Here is a 14,764-nt window from a genome sequence, read left to right on the forward strand (position 1 = left end):
AGGAAGAAGAGGGAAACGGAAAGATGGGAGGGCGAAGGAGTAGTTTGTAGGAATGGTGGTGCAGGGTAAAAAGGATGGGATGCAGCAACGGGAGGCTTCCGGGGAGCACAGACTCGGATGAAATCATGACTATCTAGACCGCTCTTCTATTCCCCTTGACTCTTTGCAACATTCTTCTACTACTACTACGACGACGAGGACTACTACAACTGTCGAACAAAGGTTGACCACGATGAGTTGCCCTCTTCGGCCGGTCCACTTGGTCGGTGGGATCCCTCTCCACGGCGGAGAGACATGATTATTTTTGTCCAAGGCGGGAGGAAGTCGGGACGAAGGATGATTTACGGTGTACTTTTGTTCTGGGGCTAGGTCGGCCTAGGTCATACCTTAGTCCTAAAAGTCACTTAGTTCAGTCGAGACCGTACTTGGCAGACTCGACGGTAAGTAAGGGGATCGAGTAACCGGGATCGGGAGGGTTCGTTGGCGCCGATCAGGGGCCAATCAGCGCCCGACCGATTATCTGTGGCGTGGGATGGTGTGGGATAGGTGGCGCCCTAAATAATAATGGGAATGACACATACGATGGAGAGGAGGTGGTAGTGTCTCCTCGATGTCTCGCAGCCGTCGTGAATAGTGACCGATCTCCCCAGGATTGTTCCAGGTGAAGACGGGGTGAAGCACCGAACGAAAGGGGTCAGCAACCGAGTTTACCAGCGGGACCCTGATTGGCGGGAGATAAGGTGCCGTCCAAGCCAGGGGGTCTAGCCCGAAACGGAAGGCGTCCAGAAGGCGGTTTCAGGTTGATCGACAGTAGGACTAGGAGTAGTAGTACCGAGCATAGTGGCAGTAGTGCCTGCGAGCAGTAGTAGTAGTGGTAGGTTGTTTATACTGGAGGTGACTATGCTCAAGTTCATTATAGGAGGAGAAAGGTATGGATGAGAATCATTAACTATTTATTGTACTCTTTGACTCCACGGGATCATCCCTTGAGACCGAAAAGGAGGTCTACCTCAACCACCGTTATTGGATCAACCTTTATGGAACCGATCTCGCGTTACACCCGATCGGAGATCGCTTGAACAATAACAACAACAACAATCACCGTTTGCAGACATCTACTCCATTGTCCCCGATCAATGGCGTCATGACTTCGGCATCCCGATCTGTCCACCGCGACAGACATCGGTCAACATGTACCTCTCACGAAACCGCTCACTATGAAGCTAGCTGTCTACAGCGCCAAAACCTACGACCGCAACTATTTCGATGAAGTCTTAGCGGCCCGGTTCACCAATCTCTGCACCATTGAGCACCATGGATTCGCCCTCTCATCCGAGACCGTATCCCTAGCCCAGGGCTGTGATGCCGTGTGCGCATTTGTCAACGACACGCTCGACGAGCCCGTGCTCACCACACTACACGGGTATGGGATTCGAGCGATCCTCCTCCGCTGCGCGGGCTTCAACCACGTTGACCTCGCGACGGCCGAGTCTCTGGGCCTCTTCGTCGCCAACGTGCCCGCCTACTCGCCCGAGGCCGTCGCCGAGTTCGCCGTTGCGCTGACCCAGACCCTGAACCGCAAGACACACCGCGCCTATAACCGCGTGCGCGAGGGCAACTTCAACATCGAGGGCCTGCTCGGTACAACGCTGCACGGCAAGACCGTGGGCATCGTCGGCCTGGGCCGTATCGGCATGGCGACGGCGCGCATCTTCAACGGGTTTGGCTGTCGTTTGCTGGCGCATGACCCCGTCGTCGACAGTGACAAGTTTCGGCAGTACGGAACCATGGTTGATCTAGATACATTGCTGCGGGAGAGCCACATTGTCAGTCTGCACTGTCCGTTGACCGAGAGCACGCGGCACCTCATCAACGAGTGTACGCTGGCGCGCATGCGGCCCGGCGCGATGCTGGTCAATACCTCGCGCGGCGGGCTCGTCAACACCGAGGACGTCATCCAGGCGCTCAAAGCGCATACTCTGGGCGGGCTGGCGCTGGATGTGTACGAGGCCGAAGGCGAGCTTTTCTACAACGACCACTCCGGCGAAATTATCGAAGATGATATCCTGATGCGCTTGATGACTTTTCACAATGTGCTCCTCTGTGGCCATCAGGGTTTCTTTACAACGGAGGCTCTCACGGAGATTGCAGATGTGACGTTGAGCAATTTGTCTGATTTCGTGGCTCGGCGGCCGTGCAAGAATTCCTTGCTCAGCGAGGGACATGTCGTCGTTCCTGGGAATAAGGAGCCTGTTAGACTGTAGGTGGTTATGCTGCCTTTTTGTGTGATTGGAGTTTGGTTAATGTAAGCGTCTGCAAAGATACTGCACGGCGTCTTATATTCGTCTGTGATAATCGAATTGAACTTGACTAAATGATTGATTGGTCATTATCATCATAGACTCAGAATATGTGCGGAATATTTCCTTGAATAAAATATGTACTATGTCGTTGTCTCCCTCAATTGTGAGTTCTACGACCACAGCAGCCGAGCCGACGGCACAGCGCCTGCCACGCCCGAGGCACCATTCGATTGCCATGTACAATGAGAGGCACCACGGCAATCAGCCAAAAGAAGTAGACGACTACCACGGTGAACATCAGGTTCACTTGTTCAATAGCCGTGCCAATAATCCTCGGCGGCATCGTTGACCGCGACCCCTGCGACTCCTGATCGTGATGCTTCAAAGCAGCGGCCATCTGCCAGGCCGCTCGACGATTGATCTTCTCCCATGTTGTATCGTCGGCATACTGCCGTGCCGCCACAGCTAGCGTCTCTCGTCGCGAACCATCCTGCGAGACCTCTCGGACCAAGGCAGTGAATTGGTCCACGTCACTCGGGGGAACCAGGTACCCAGTCTTTCCATGACGGATGATATCAGATGGTCCGCCTTGATCTCGTGCAATGACCGGAAGTCCACTGGCCATGGCTTCCAGCACGACCAGGCCAAATGTCTCGGTGATCGAGCAGTGCAGGAAGATATCGGATGAGGCATAGGCGCGGGCTAGCGCAATTCCGGTCAAAAAGCCCGTGAAGATGACATGGCTGCGCACGGCGTCGAACAGTCGCTGGACCTTGTTCTCTACTGCTGGGTTTCGATTGCCTCCCACTATCAGCAGCTTGAAAGGCACCTTGGCTGCCGCCAGCCGTTGTGCAACTTGCGCCAGGAATTCAAATCCTTTCTCCGGAGCGATGCGGCAGACGCAGACGAGAATGATTTCTCCATTTGGCGCGATCTCGCGCCGATAGTCCTCATCGCGCTGCGCTGGTGTGAACAAGGTGGTATCAACGCCGCGACCCAGCTGGACCAGTCGGTCGGTGGGCGCACCGGCACTTTCGAGGTATCGGCCGATGGCCGAGCACGGATAGAAGATGGTGTGCACGGCTGCTGTGCGAAACAGAAACCCCTGCACCGTCGCCAACAGCCAGACACCGAAACGGTCTAACGGGGCCGGCAGCAAGATCTCCGAGTAGGCAGAAAGATCCGTTTGGAAGTTCAGCACGACCGGCGGCGGAGAGCGCAGCTGGCGGATATGCAGCAGCAACTGGAAACCCAGCGAGGCCGGGCTGGCAAGGTAGATCAAGTCGGGCACCGAGGATTGCGAGTACACCTCGCGCAGATGGAATGGGTAGACGACCGTCAGGTCCGGGTTATAAGGCAGCGGCGAGCCGGGCAGACGAAGGTCCTGCGGGTGCTGCTGCTCTTTGGACGTGACAGAGCCCTGGAACCGGGGTGCGACAACTACCAGGTCGACACCATGGGCGCGCAGGTACTCGACCAGGCTGCGGGTTGTGCGACTGACTCCGTTGACGGGACCCCAGGATTCGGTGGCTAGTAAGATGCGCTTGCCCTCGAGGATGCCGGGGAAGCTGTCCTCGGCGGCGTCAGCCTGGCCTAGCAGCGGCGAGGATTCCATGATGGGGTGACATGGTGGGAGAGAGGGGCAGTAGTATTTTTAACTGATAAGACCTAGCTTATCCCACGAACTCTTCTATTATCGTGTTGATTCAAGGGGAGAAGCGTAACCCTAACCGCGATCAACGCACGTGGTGCCACCGCCCGCTGACGAGCGCCGCCGAACAACCAGTCGTAACGCGCATTGCCAAGGTGTGCCCCAACGCTGCGAGAGTTATGGATGCGCGATAGGACACTTTCTTTGAGGTCGCGATAAATGATCAGAAGATCATGAGCCAGAAAGGAGGAGGGGGTGACCGAGGGGTTTGTTGGGTGCAAGTCCGAAAATGAAAGTCCCCTTGTCCAGCAACTATATTTCTCCAACCTCGACTATTCCCCCCAGTATCATCATGGCCGACGACATCCCGATGGACGTCTTGTCGTCGTCAGGTGCGTCCGACGCGAGCTCGTTTTGCTCAACCGGTCCCACGACCCCGGCCTCCAGCCCGCTGTTTCGTCCTTCGGGATCGGACGATCTGGCCGTGCTGACCCAGCTGGCGCACCTGCGGAGCATCGAGAGCGTTGCCAGTGAGCCTGTGAAGAGTGTCTGTGTTGTGGGCGCAGGATATGTTGGTATGTTAGTCAAACAAGAGCCGGAGAAGAGGACTGACTCTTTTGGTATACAGGTGGCCCAACGGCAGCAGTTCTGGCGCTGCACCACCCGTCCATCACGGTCGAGGTGCTAGATCGTGATCCGCGTCGAATCCAGCAGTGGCAGTCACCGCATCTGCCGGTGCACGAGTCGGGCCTGGAAACGGTTGTTCGGATTGTGCGAGACGGCGCCGACATGACCGGCGACGAAGGGCTCACCGATCCCCTTTCCGTGCAGAAACGCGGCCGGAATCTGTTCTTTACCTGCGACACTGCGACTATTGCGCGGGCAGATATTGTCTTCATGTCTGTCAATACCCCGACCAAGACTTTTGGTGTCGGTGCCGGCTGTGCTACCAACATGACGGCCTTTGACTCGGCCATGCGAGAGGTGGCTGCCCATGCTAAGCCGGGTGCTATCATCGTGGAAAAGAGTACTGTGCCTGGAGGCACTGCGGAGCGTGTGCGAAAGATGGTACTAGTCTAACCCACGAACCCCCGTTTTAGCCCTTCAAGTTCCTAACCTTGTATAGCTAAGCACGTACCGCCCGGGAGTGCCGTTCGAAGTTCTTTCAAACCCCGAATTCCTCGCCGAAGGTTGCGCTATCGACAATCTGACAACTCCAGATCGTGTGCTGATCGGATCCGCGGGGACACCCTCTGGCCGTCGGGCGGCTCGCACGCTCGCTAATCTTTACGAGGCATGGGTGCCACCATCCAAGATTCTTCAGACCAACTCATGGTCATCAGAGCTTGCCAAGCTAGTCGCAAATGCCATGCTTGCGCAAAGAATCAGCAGCATCAACTCGATCAGCGCTATTTGCGAGAAGACCGGCGCCGAGGTAGACCAGGTAGCGCATGCTATCGGGCTGGATGCACGAATCGGCCCTCAGTTTCTCAAGGCCGGCCTAGGATTTGGAGGCTCATGCTTCCGAAAGGATATTGCCAGTCTGGCCTACCTGGCCGAGTCTCTCGGCCTAGAAGATGTAGCCCACTATTGGCGACAGGTCAACGTGATGAACGAGCGACAGCGTGACCGATTTTCCCGCAAAGTCATCGACCGTTTTGATAGGAATCTGGTCGGCCGAAAGATCGCTATTCTTGGGTTTGCATTCAAGAAGAACACGGGTGACACGCGAGAGTCGCTGTCAGTCGATGTCATCCGCCAGTTACTGGAAGAGCGGCCAGCGGAGATTGCCATTTTTGATCCGTACTGCCGTTCCGAGGATATTCTGCGCGAAATCATGTCCGTCGCTCCAGAGGCAGTGCACCATGATGTGGTAAAGATCTCGTCGGACCCGTACCTGGCCTGCTCGCAAGCCCACGCGGTCCTTGTCGTCACAGACTGCGATCAGTTCCGCAACACCCCGCCGAAGAAGAAGCGCGCAGCAGCACAGTCTGTTCTGTTCACGCAGAAGAGCCCGGCATGGGCACCAGCACACAGCCTACTGTGCCACGATGCCACCCTGGAACGAGAAACATGGACGCACGACGGCGTGTCGTATCAACTGAATCCCCAAGACGCCTGTCCCCCGAGCTGCAGCGACTGTCGCACCACATGCGACCGCCCCAGCGTGACGGAACAAGTGGAATGGACCCGCATTGCCTACAACATGCTCGAGCCGCGATGGGTCTTCGATGGACGTGGGCTGCTGGATGCTGCCGAGCTGGAGAAGCTGGGGGTGCGGGTTGACACGGTCGGACGGCGAACGGCATAGTGCTAATGATATACGCATAGACTGGAGAATGTTTGGGGATGGACCGTACACGTTGTAATATGCAAGAGATTTAGGCGATACCCTTGAGAATGACTTTTTTTGTCCTTCGTTCGAAAATTTCTTTTTTTTTCCCTGTTGGCGTTTTGATACAATAGACTCACGGCTTTCCTTCGGTCCTACCGACAATATATATTTTGGCCAATACATACTACGTTGATATGGCTCAGGAGCGAATTATATATAATTCCATGCGTATTCTTCGACATTACAGCTTGGATGCTTCCTTCGAAGCTGGAAGCTCGCGGTCAATATGTACTTCCTGCCACCAAGGATAGTAGGGCGGCCCATTATCATGAACATTGGTATTGAATCTCGGCGGACGCTTTTCCAAAAACGAGTTGACACCCTCTTTGTAGTCCCTGTAACTTGTTTTTCAGTACTTTTGAAATTCCAACCGAGCAAGATAACATACGGTTGACCAGTCATATGGTGAAAAATCCGCGACTCGAGCAGATGAGCTGCCTCTGGCGACTCGGGCCCCTCCCACATCAAGGCCCGACTCATGGTCGATGCCAACGGACTGACATTTGCCGCCATGTCCTGAGCAAGCTCCAGTGCCCGGGGCAGCACCTGCGCGGCCTCTGGCAGGACCTCGGCAAACAGGTCCCCGAAATGCTTAGGGGAAGGAGGATAAACCCCACCTGTCGAGATGAGGTACATGGCGCGAGAAAATCCTAGTAGGCGGGGGAGGAAATACGAAGCGCATGACTCAATTGTCAGACCTCGTCGTGTGAACACAAAGCCATATTTGCTCTTTTCGTGACAGATCCTATGTAGGAATAGCAGTTAGCTTTTGTAATCTGCGACGACTCCGGGATTTGATAGATGTACCGCACAGCAGCTGGCAGAGTCATAGTCATACCAACACCTACAGCAGAACCCTGAAGCGCAACGATTGTCGGCTTCTGGCATCGATGCATCGCTATAGTCACTCGACCGCCACTAGAGAACCACGTCAGAACCAGAAGGTAACTCGACAGAATATCAAATATCCATGCACGGCATACATATCTCGAAAATCCACAGCCCTCCCCTTCCCATCCCCAAAGCCGATATCTAGATCCGACCCAGCGCAAAACATCTTGCCGGCGCCCGTCAAAACAGCTATCTTGACGCGAGGATCTAAATGGATCACTCGGAAAGCGTGCTCCAGGCTATCAGCCATCTGTGGAGTGAACGCATTGTACTTCTCCGGCCGGTTTAGGGTCACAACTACAACGGGCGTAGCGGTCGGCGCGCCGGCTGGATGATGAGAGAGTTTGATGTGGGTGAGATTGATCGTTTCGTACGAGTCGGGAATATCCATTGAGAGCGTTGTCGGTGCCATTTTTTGATAGGTTTGGAAAATAAGACGTTTCACATGTGGGTAGCTAATTATATGGCACGATATTTATGTGGGGATCGGGCCTTGTCGGGCTTGGTGTGAATGCTAACTACAATCTCCAGCTTGGCGCATGGGAGGGGGGCTGCCTCGGCTTCGGACGGCGATCAGTGTGGGTAGCCGGGTGGATGGCACTGACGGTATTGAAGATGAATTCAAAGTCCTTGAACCCTAAAACATCGACGATTTAATTCTTTTATGTGGATAGTTCAATAGGGGAATAAACTTGCCATTATTATATCTATGCATTCCGTGTGGTTTTGTTTTGTCTTTATTCAAGAAAAAGAGGGGGCTAGAAGGGAGGAAGATGCATGAATAGGGTCGAACCCTGCTCTGCTACTGAGGGAAATTAGAACCAGCATCTGTTTGTATTCATGATTGATTCGTCAAGTCTTCTTATTCATTTTTATATCATCCATGGTCATGTACCACAAGGCAAAATTCCACTAATAGGCAAGCCCATGAGCGAGAGGCGTCCACCGATATAGCGAAAGTAGCTCTCTGCGCCGCGCTTTATGTTCATCCCATGCATGAGGACCAGCCTGCTGGGCATCATAAAGCATCGAGCGGAAAACCTTACGGAAGTTTTTCTATTGGGATTAGCTTTGACTTTAAGAGAAATGCAAGAAGCATACCTGGAAAGTGGTATCCAAAGTGACGATGCTCACTTCGTGAGCGCGAATGATGGTCTCGCAAACCTCTTCCACAGATCGATTGGGACCAAGTTCCGGCATCCGATCCACGAAAAGAAGCAGAATAAAACTGCCTTGGAGCAAATAGATACCAAAAAGATAGGGCATGAACGTCATTTCTGGATCCAGAGAAAGTATCTGAGAGACCACACCCGTTGCACTCAGTGCGTGAGAGGCGCAAGTCAAAAAGCTCTCCGAGGTGATCCAGTCATCTTTGTCCTCAATCATGGATATCGGATCCCATTTGCCGTGGAGCAAGATATAAAAGACGTGAAGAAGATATGTACTATATGCCTTGAACAGTGGCAGCTTTGACCCTGGAGTCAGGCCAGTGGGAGAAGCAAACGTATCTCCGCCATGAGCCGGACCACCATTGGAGTGCGGAGCGAAGGAATTGATTCCATCCGGGAATAGGGCATCGCCTTGGTTCTCCAATTCGGCAAGCTCTTGCTGCCGCTGATCAATCATGGCCTCAACGCGCCGAATAGCGTCGTGGGGAATGAATTCGCCGAGTGAGGGGTGGTTGCGGTAGTGGTGCAAATCGATGATATGCCCTAGAAGTGAGGCTAAGGGCAGGAAATATTCAAAAAACCCACTGCCTGAGATGCGCGTCGGCGGTCCTAATGGGCATGCCGGGATGCAATTCAAGTCGGCTGTATCGAGAGATCGCCACACTTTTTCGGGTAAAGGGGTGCGAACACAGAATGTGCCGTCCGGGATGCTCAGTCGGCGATTGAAAGAGAGAGCCAAATGGCGGTCTAGGGAATAAACCAGCCAGAAGAGACGTCGCCGTTCCTCTTTCGAGATGAGCCACCGCCGAAAGGTGGAATCGCCATTGTAAAGACCGCGAAACACAGGGCCCAAGTCAAAATCTTGGTCTTCCATGCTGAGACCGCTGGCCCGGACCAGTCGCATGAGTTTATCTCGCCATTTGAGAGCATCCGCCTTATAGTGGCCTCCTGATATAACCAAGGTCAAAATGGCAACTGCCAAGATGATATCCGTTGACCCAAGAGCCTTGGGGAGCAATGTTGTCCCTGTCGCCTGGCGACCTGGAGTTGCATGTGAATTGCTTGGGGAGCTGGTGCCGAGATGAGGATGAAACTGCCACCCATCTGCAAGCTATTGATGAGCAATCCAATTATCCCATGTTGGTTGCTTTACATACCAGATGTCCGAAAATAGTTGTCTGGATCTTCCGGCTCGAACAGATCCATTGAAATACGATAGAGTTCCACGCTTATGCGCTCTCTGGCTCCCGGAGGGTCGAAGATCTTCATATCCGCCGTTTGTGCCACACAAAAGAGTATGACCATCAGCAGAATGGGTGATGTCGGACGCGGGTCGGTGGGATGCAGGACTGACTCGGGATGTAAGATATGAGCCAGAGCATAAGGCGAAGTCGATTTAAATACAGAGCTGTGCTGTTCATTGAAATAGATCTCAAGCATCTCGGATGCCTCTTCTGGGGTCAGAATTCCATGTAAATACGGCAGCACGGAATCAAGACAGCGGTATGGCTGTCGCAGTGAAATGTTATCGGGGAGAGTCGTCGGGACATCATCAAACGCCCCTTGATGGAGAGATATAGAGCCTCTGGGCTCAAGCGGCATCTTAAGAGAAATTTTAGCGCAAGGGCACACAATGGTCAATGGAAATTACGCACCAGACCCGGCGTCATTGCTGGCTGACTGGTCTCCAATTGAGCGTTGTTCAACGAACCCGGGAAAAATCCATCTAAAGGATTTTTACGAGCTGGGAAAGATGATCCTGCTGGTGCAAGAGTCTCACGCCCCGTGGGGCTTTTGAGATGGGCTGCGTCATTCGGACTAGTGCCAGGTATCGCTTGCGCGCGGCGATCTGGCGGTACCAAGTCGTACGGGACCTCCTGCGCCGACATGCTACTAGACATGGTCGTATCGCGAGGACTGCCATCTGGCCCCTGGGGAGAATCTAGGTCCAGGGAGACGCGACTCTCCCGTCTGAAGCTGCGATTACCATCTGATCGTGGGCGGCGACCACGCTTCCGAACCACTTTCGTGTAATTGCACGGGTCATTTCGTTCTAGATCATTGTCAGACTAACGAGTTGGGCCCAATATCTCAGGATCTCCCCACGTACCTGCACATCGACGGCTTCATGCAGCGCGATCATTAGCTTACGGGTTGGGCATTGGCCGAGGATCACTCACCATGGGTGCTGCCCATCGCAGCGCTGTTTAGAGCGGGTGCAAGAGTCGCAGGCTCGCAGCACCCGCGACTGGCCATGGCGAGGGGTGCTGGTGTCCAGCATGTCAGCGATCCTGGATCATGAAGAGGGAGGGTGAATGAAGAGGTGGAGACCGAAAGTGCGGAGAAGAGCTTGGCGGCTCACCCCGATCGCTCGGCTTAACCCGAAACAATCAGGAACGACAACGCCGATCAGGCTGAGAAACAAGATTATTCGTGGATGCTAAGTCGTACTCGACTGTATATTCAGGTATACTGCTAGTAACATATAATCTCTCTTTATCCCCAAACACCATGCACCATATGTAAATCATCATAATCGGACTTGCACTGGCCGTTTGGTTGCCACATCCCATCCATCACCAGGACTCGGAAAGCTATAGTTATGCCATGGACCTAAGATCTCCTGCACTGCTGCACACAATGATTCATCTTGGTCATTATGTACTGATTCTTCAGAAGATACATCTGCATTCCACAGCAATCTGAACTCGTCTGAATCTGCGAGAACTCGTCTAGCAGTCGCGACATTCTCTTCCAACTCTGTGACTGAAGCCGCTCCCGTGATAGTCGTAACACGGAAATCTGGAGTTGATACTAATTGCGCACGACGGATAGCATACCGCAGGGCCAACTCTGCCAGAGACTCGCCCCGTGAGGTAACATAATCAGCCGCTTTCTGTGCTACGAGTCGCAAGCCTGCCGGAGCCGGATGAAAGTCTCCCAAGTCGCCGACGGGGACCCCTCCGGCCCGTAGGAGACCGATTGCCAACGGACTAGAATTGCAGACACACGATACGCCAGCCTCTTGCAAGGCTGACAAACCCTCCTGCGCAAGTCGGTCGTTTTGCAAGGTCAGTTGGGCCCAATTCTGCACCACATCCAAAGGCCGCGAGTACTGCTCCTTGACGCGCCGAGCGATGCGCGCAAGGACATCAATTCGGTACCCCGATATACCAATATATCGGATGTGACCATCACGGACCATTTCTAGCAGGACCCCGACGGCCTCAAGGACCTCTTCCTCGGGCACAAATTCAACATCATGGCAGAAAACCACATCCAGATAGCGGGTGTGCAAGCGCTGCAGCGAGCGCGTGACAGATTTTCGGACCCATGCAGGCGAGTAGTCAAAATGGGTGGCGCTGATACGTCCCACTTTGGTCATCAAGAGGTACTGGTCGCGGGAGTAGTTATTGGTGATGTCGGGATGAGAGAGGGCTTCCCCTAGAAGCTCCTCTGAAGGATGGTAGTAGGCTGAGGTGTCGATGGCCCGTAGACCGAGCTGAAATGAACGTTTGAGAAGCTGCAGCGCCTGGGTCGAGTTAGGGTTTCGAAATACTTGATGGCTGAGCCCGGCACCGCCTAAGATGAGCGGGGGGAGCAGACGCGACAAAGGCGTCGAGGCTCGAGGAATGCTCATTCTCTGTGTCCGGCAGAATAAAGTTATGAGCACGTCTGGACGGGAGAGGAAGAGTTGCTCGACAAGTTCAAATAGTCAAATAGCCTGATGATCGGCCCATTCACCCGGCTATCATCAGCCCATGTGGAGATGTGGGGAGGGCAGGCACAAAGTGAAATTCTCCTAATTGCCTAATACCCGATCGACAACCAGCATCAATGGATCTTGGCATTATAATCCCAACTGTGCAGCGAGTCGGGCAATTACCCCATAGGGGTGAAATCTATCTTGATTCCACTGTGTGTAAACTGAAGTTGTACGAATTCTTGCATTAATTTAGGCGACTCTGTGCGATGTTACCTTGAGATTTTTGAAGTATAAGGTGACAAAGATGAAGCTACTCGCAGCAAGCCGGATTCGTAACTGATTACACGTATCTAGTTAGCATCTTTGCGGATGGCCCATATGAAATACGGGATTCTTCCTTTATTTATGTTCGCATCACAGGAGCATCCGTGGAGGAAGTTCACTTTCATAACCCCCGTTCGTAAGAGCACAAAAACGTCTTATTTTCTCCATGTGCTTGCAGAATAGAGCACATCTGAAAAATGGGGCTTTTTGCCCTTCTTCCGTGAGCAAAGAGGATGCCAGAAGAGCTCTTCTCGTTCTCTTGATCGCGCTGATAAGTTTGTAATTCATGGCGCCGAGGTGAGGTATCACAGAGAAAAGTCCAGGCGAGCAGTGGAAAAGAAGAAGAGTTCTTTTTTACACTGAAAACCATGTTAGACTAAGGGCATCAAACCCAAAGCGTAATGCAGCGAAAAGAGGGTGGATCAAATAATTGTGGCCCACGCTCTTCAGTGTGCCCGACCAGAGAACTCGCGAACTTGTTGGTGGCATAAAGTTATATGCAGCAGTGAACGGGATTAACTGATGACATAGACCTACTCATCAATTAGAGACTTCCGATATTTCATCTTTACTATACTACATATCGCGTGCAGACAAGCGCCACGTGATGAGTCGGGTAATAGGCAGAATGGAAGTCTAGATATCCAACATGCCTCAGAAGGAAAAAGTTCAAAAACAATGGAAGCAGTCTCTCCCTCTCTTGAAACTCATCAAATTAGCGCCACAATGACCACTATTACCAGCTTCACCTCACACGACGTCCGATTTCCGGTTAGCGCTTTTCATCATCATAGCATCTGTAAATCTTTGCTGACACAGCAAAGACGTCTCTGGACCAAGTTGGCTCCGATGGAATGAACAAAGGTCCCGACTACTCGGCTGCCTATTGTATTTTGCAGACAGATTCGAAGCATAGTGGGCATGGAATGGTAAGCACCGAGATTTCAGTTGCGATATCGTATGGTATTTTGACAAAATTCCAGACATTCACGATTGGTCGCGGCAATGATCTCGTCTGCAGCGCAATCAACCTAACCGCTCCCTTGATTGTGGGCCGCAAGCTGGGAGACTTGGTCCAGGACTGGGCTCGTACCTGGCGACATCTTACGTCGGATTCCCAGTTGCGATGGATTGGCCCGGAGAAGGGCGTGATTCACATGGCGCTGGGCGCGATCGTCAATGCGCTCTGGGACCTTTGGGGCAAGATAGAAGGCAAACCGGTATGGCAGCTGGTGGCGGATATGACTCCCGAGGAAGTGGTTGGGTGCATTGATTTTCGCTACATCACCGATGTCATCACCCCGGACGAAGCTATCCAAATGCTTCGAGAGACTCAGGCTGGAAAGGCCGAGCGACTGGCAGAAGTGCAGCGTAATCGTGCCGTATCGGCCTACACCACCAGTGCGGGATGGCTTGGCTATGGAAAGGACAAGATGCGGGAGCTACTTCGACAGAGCATCGCAGAAGGTTTCAAGCACTTTAAGTTAAAGGTCGGGGGATCGGTTGAGGAAGACCGGGAACGGCTAAGCATTGCACGTGAAGTGATTGGATATGACCAAGGGAACGTGCTCATGGTCGACGCCAACCAGGTCTGGTCCGTGCCGGAGGCCATCGAGCACATGAAAGCACTGGCTGAGTTCAAACCTTGGTTCATTGAAGAGCCTACATCACCAGATGACATTCTGGGCCACGCCGCAGTCCGCAAAGCTCTCCGGGGCCAAGTGGGCGTGGCAACCGGCGAGATGGTGCAAAACCGCATCGTATTCAAACAGCTGCTGCAAGCCGGGGCAATCGACGTCTTGCAGCCGGATGCCTGCCGTGTGGGTGGCGTTAATGAAGTCCTCGCCATCTTACTCCTCGCTCGCAAGTTCAGGGTTCCAATCGTGCCTCATTCAGGCGGTGTTGGTCTACCTGAATACACGCAGCATTTGAGTACAATCGACTACTTGGTGGTCAGCGGACAGAAAAGCATTCTCGAGTATGTCGACCACTTGCATGAGCACTTCCTCGAGCCTGCTCAGACCAATTCCGGTCATTATATCACACCACAAGCGCCGGGATACAGTGTACAGATGAAACCGGAGAGCCTGGAGCGATACAGTTTCCCCGGAGGACCGCAAAGCTGGTGGAGGGGTGAGGAAGCCAGTCGCATCCTGCACGGAGACCGTGGTCTGCCGTTGCTGTAACTAAATATCCCTGGATTGTCTATACTAGTAGAGAACTCGGCAGGAGCGTGCCGATGCAACGTCAATGCTTACTTACTGTGCATGATGCAACTAAGCTTCTCCAGATACTCCAAGTGGGTCTGCGGCCCCGGAATATTTG

At 53.3% G+C, this 14,764-nt stretch overlaps 7 protein-coding genes across 7 annotated transcripts; 3 read left to right on the plus strand and 4 right to left on the minus strand.

Moving 5' to 3' along the window:
* Window positions 1-1,217: 1,217 nt before the first annotated feature.
* On the plus strand, window positions 1,218-2,264 carry N7474_004597 (2-hydroxyacid dehydrogenase; the record flags this gene model as incomplete). The annotated part of the gene is made up of 1 exon (XM_057196012.1): window positions 1,218-2,264. The coding sequence occupies one exon, from the start codon at window positions 1,218-1,220 to the stop codon at window positions 2,262-2,264; it is 1,047 nt and encodes a 348-aa protein (XP_057053408.1).
* Window positions 2,265-2,460: 196 nt separating this feature from the next.
* N7474_004598 (glycosyltransferase family 4 protein) lies at window positions 2,461-3,918 on the minus strand (the record flags this gene model as incomplete). Its single annotated transcript, XM_057196013.1, has 1 exon — window positions 2,461-3,918. The coding sequence occupies one exon, from the start codon at window positions 3,916-3,918 to the stop codon at window positions 2,461-2,463; it is 1,458 nt and encodes a 485-aa protein (XP_057053409.1).
* A 388-nt stretch (window positions 3,919-4,306) lies between these two features.
* Window positions 4,307-6,265, plus strand: ugd1 (UDP-glucose dehydrogenase; the record flags this gene model as incomplete). Its single annotated transcript, XM_057196014.1, has 3 exons — window positions 4,307-4,529; window positions 4,583-5,022; window positions 5,081-6,265. 3 exons carry the CDS (start codon window positions 4,307-4,309, stop codon window positions 6,263-6,265), a joined length of 1,848 nt encoding a protein of 615 aa, XP_057053410.1.
* A 265-nt stretch (window positions 6,266-6,530) lies between these two features.
* N7474_004600 (Enoyl-CoA hydratase AKT3-1) lies at window positions 6,531-7,652 on the minus strand (the record flags this gene model as incomplete). Its single annotated transcript, XM_057196015.1, has 4 exons — window positions 6,531-6,684; window positions 6,738-7,094; window positions 7,157-7,267; window positions 7,333-7,652. The coding sequence occupies 4 exons, from the start codon at window positions 7,650-7,652 to the stop codon at window positions 6,531-6,533; spliced, it is 942 nt and encodes a 313-aa protein (XP_057053411.1).
* Window positions 7,653-8,152: 500 nt separating this feature from the next.
* On the minus strand, window positions 8,153-10,665 carry N7474_004601 (fungal specific transcription factor domain-containing protein; the record flags this gene model as incomplete). Its single annotated transcript, XM_057196016.1, has 5 exons — window positions 8,153-8,296; window positions 8,342-9,513; window positions 9,567-9,971; window positions 10,091-10,462; window positions 10,590-10,665. 5 exons carry the CDS (start codon window positions 10,663-10,665, stop codon window positions 8,153-8,155), a joined length of 2,169 nt encoding a protein of 722 aa, XP_057053412.1.
* A 274-nt stretch (window positions 10,666-10,939) lies between these two features.
* N7474_004602 (uncharacterized protein) lies at window positions 10,940-12,049 on the minus strand (the record flags this gene model as incomplete). Its single annotated transcript, XM_057196017.1, has 1 exon — window positions 10,940-12,049. One exon carries the CDS (start codon window positions 12,047-12,049, stop codon window positions 10,940-10,942), a length of 1,110 nt encoding a protein of 369 aa, XP_057053413.1.
* A 1,116-nt stretch (window positions 12,050-13,165) lies between these two features.
* On the plus strand, window positions 13,166-14,625 carry N7474_004603 (uncharacterized protein; the record flags this gene model as incomplete). The annotated part of the gene is made up of 3 exons (XM_057196018.1): window positions 13,166-13,210; window positions 13,264-13,368; window positions 13,423-14,625. 3 exons carry the CDS (start codon window positions 13,166-13,168, stop codon window positions 14,623-14,625), a joined length of 1,353 nt encoding a protein of 450 aa, XP_057053414.1.
* Between the last annotated feature and the right edge of the window lie 139 nt (window positions 14,626-14,764).

The sequence above is a fragment of the Penicillium riverlandense genome (genome assembly GCF_028828495.1).
Source record: "Penicillium riverlandense strain IBT 135883 chromosome Unknown utg000003l_segment0_segment0, whole genome shotgun sequence".
NCBI classification, from domain to species: domain Eukaryota; kingdom Fungi; phylum Ascomycota; class Eurotiomycetes; order Eurotiales; family Aspergillaceae; genus Penicillium; species Penicillium riverlandense.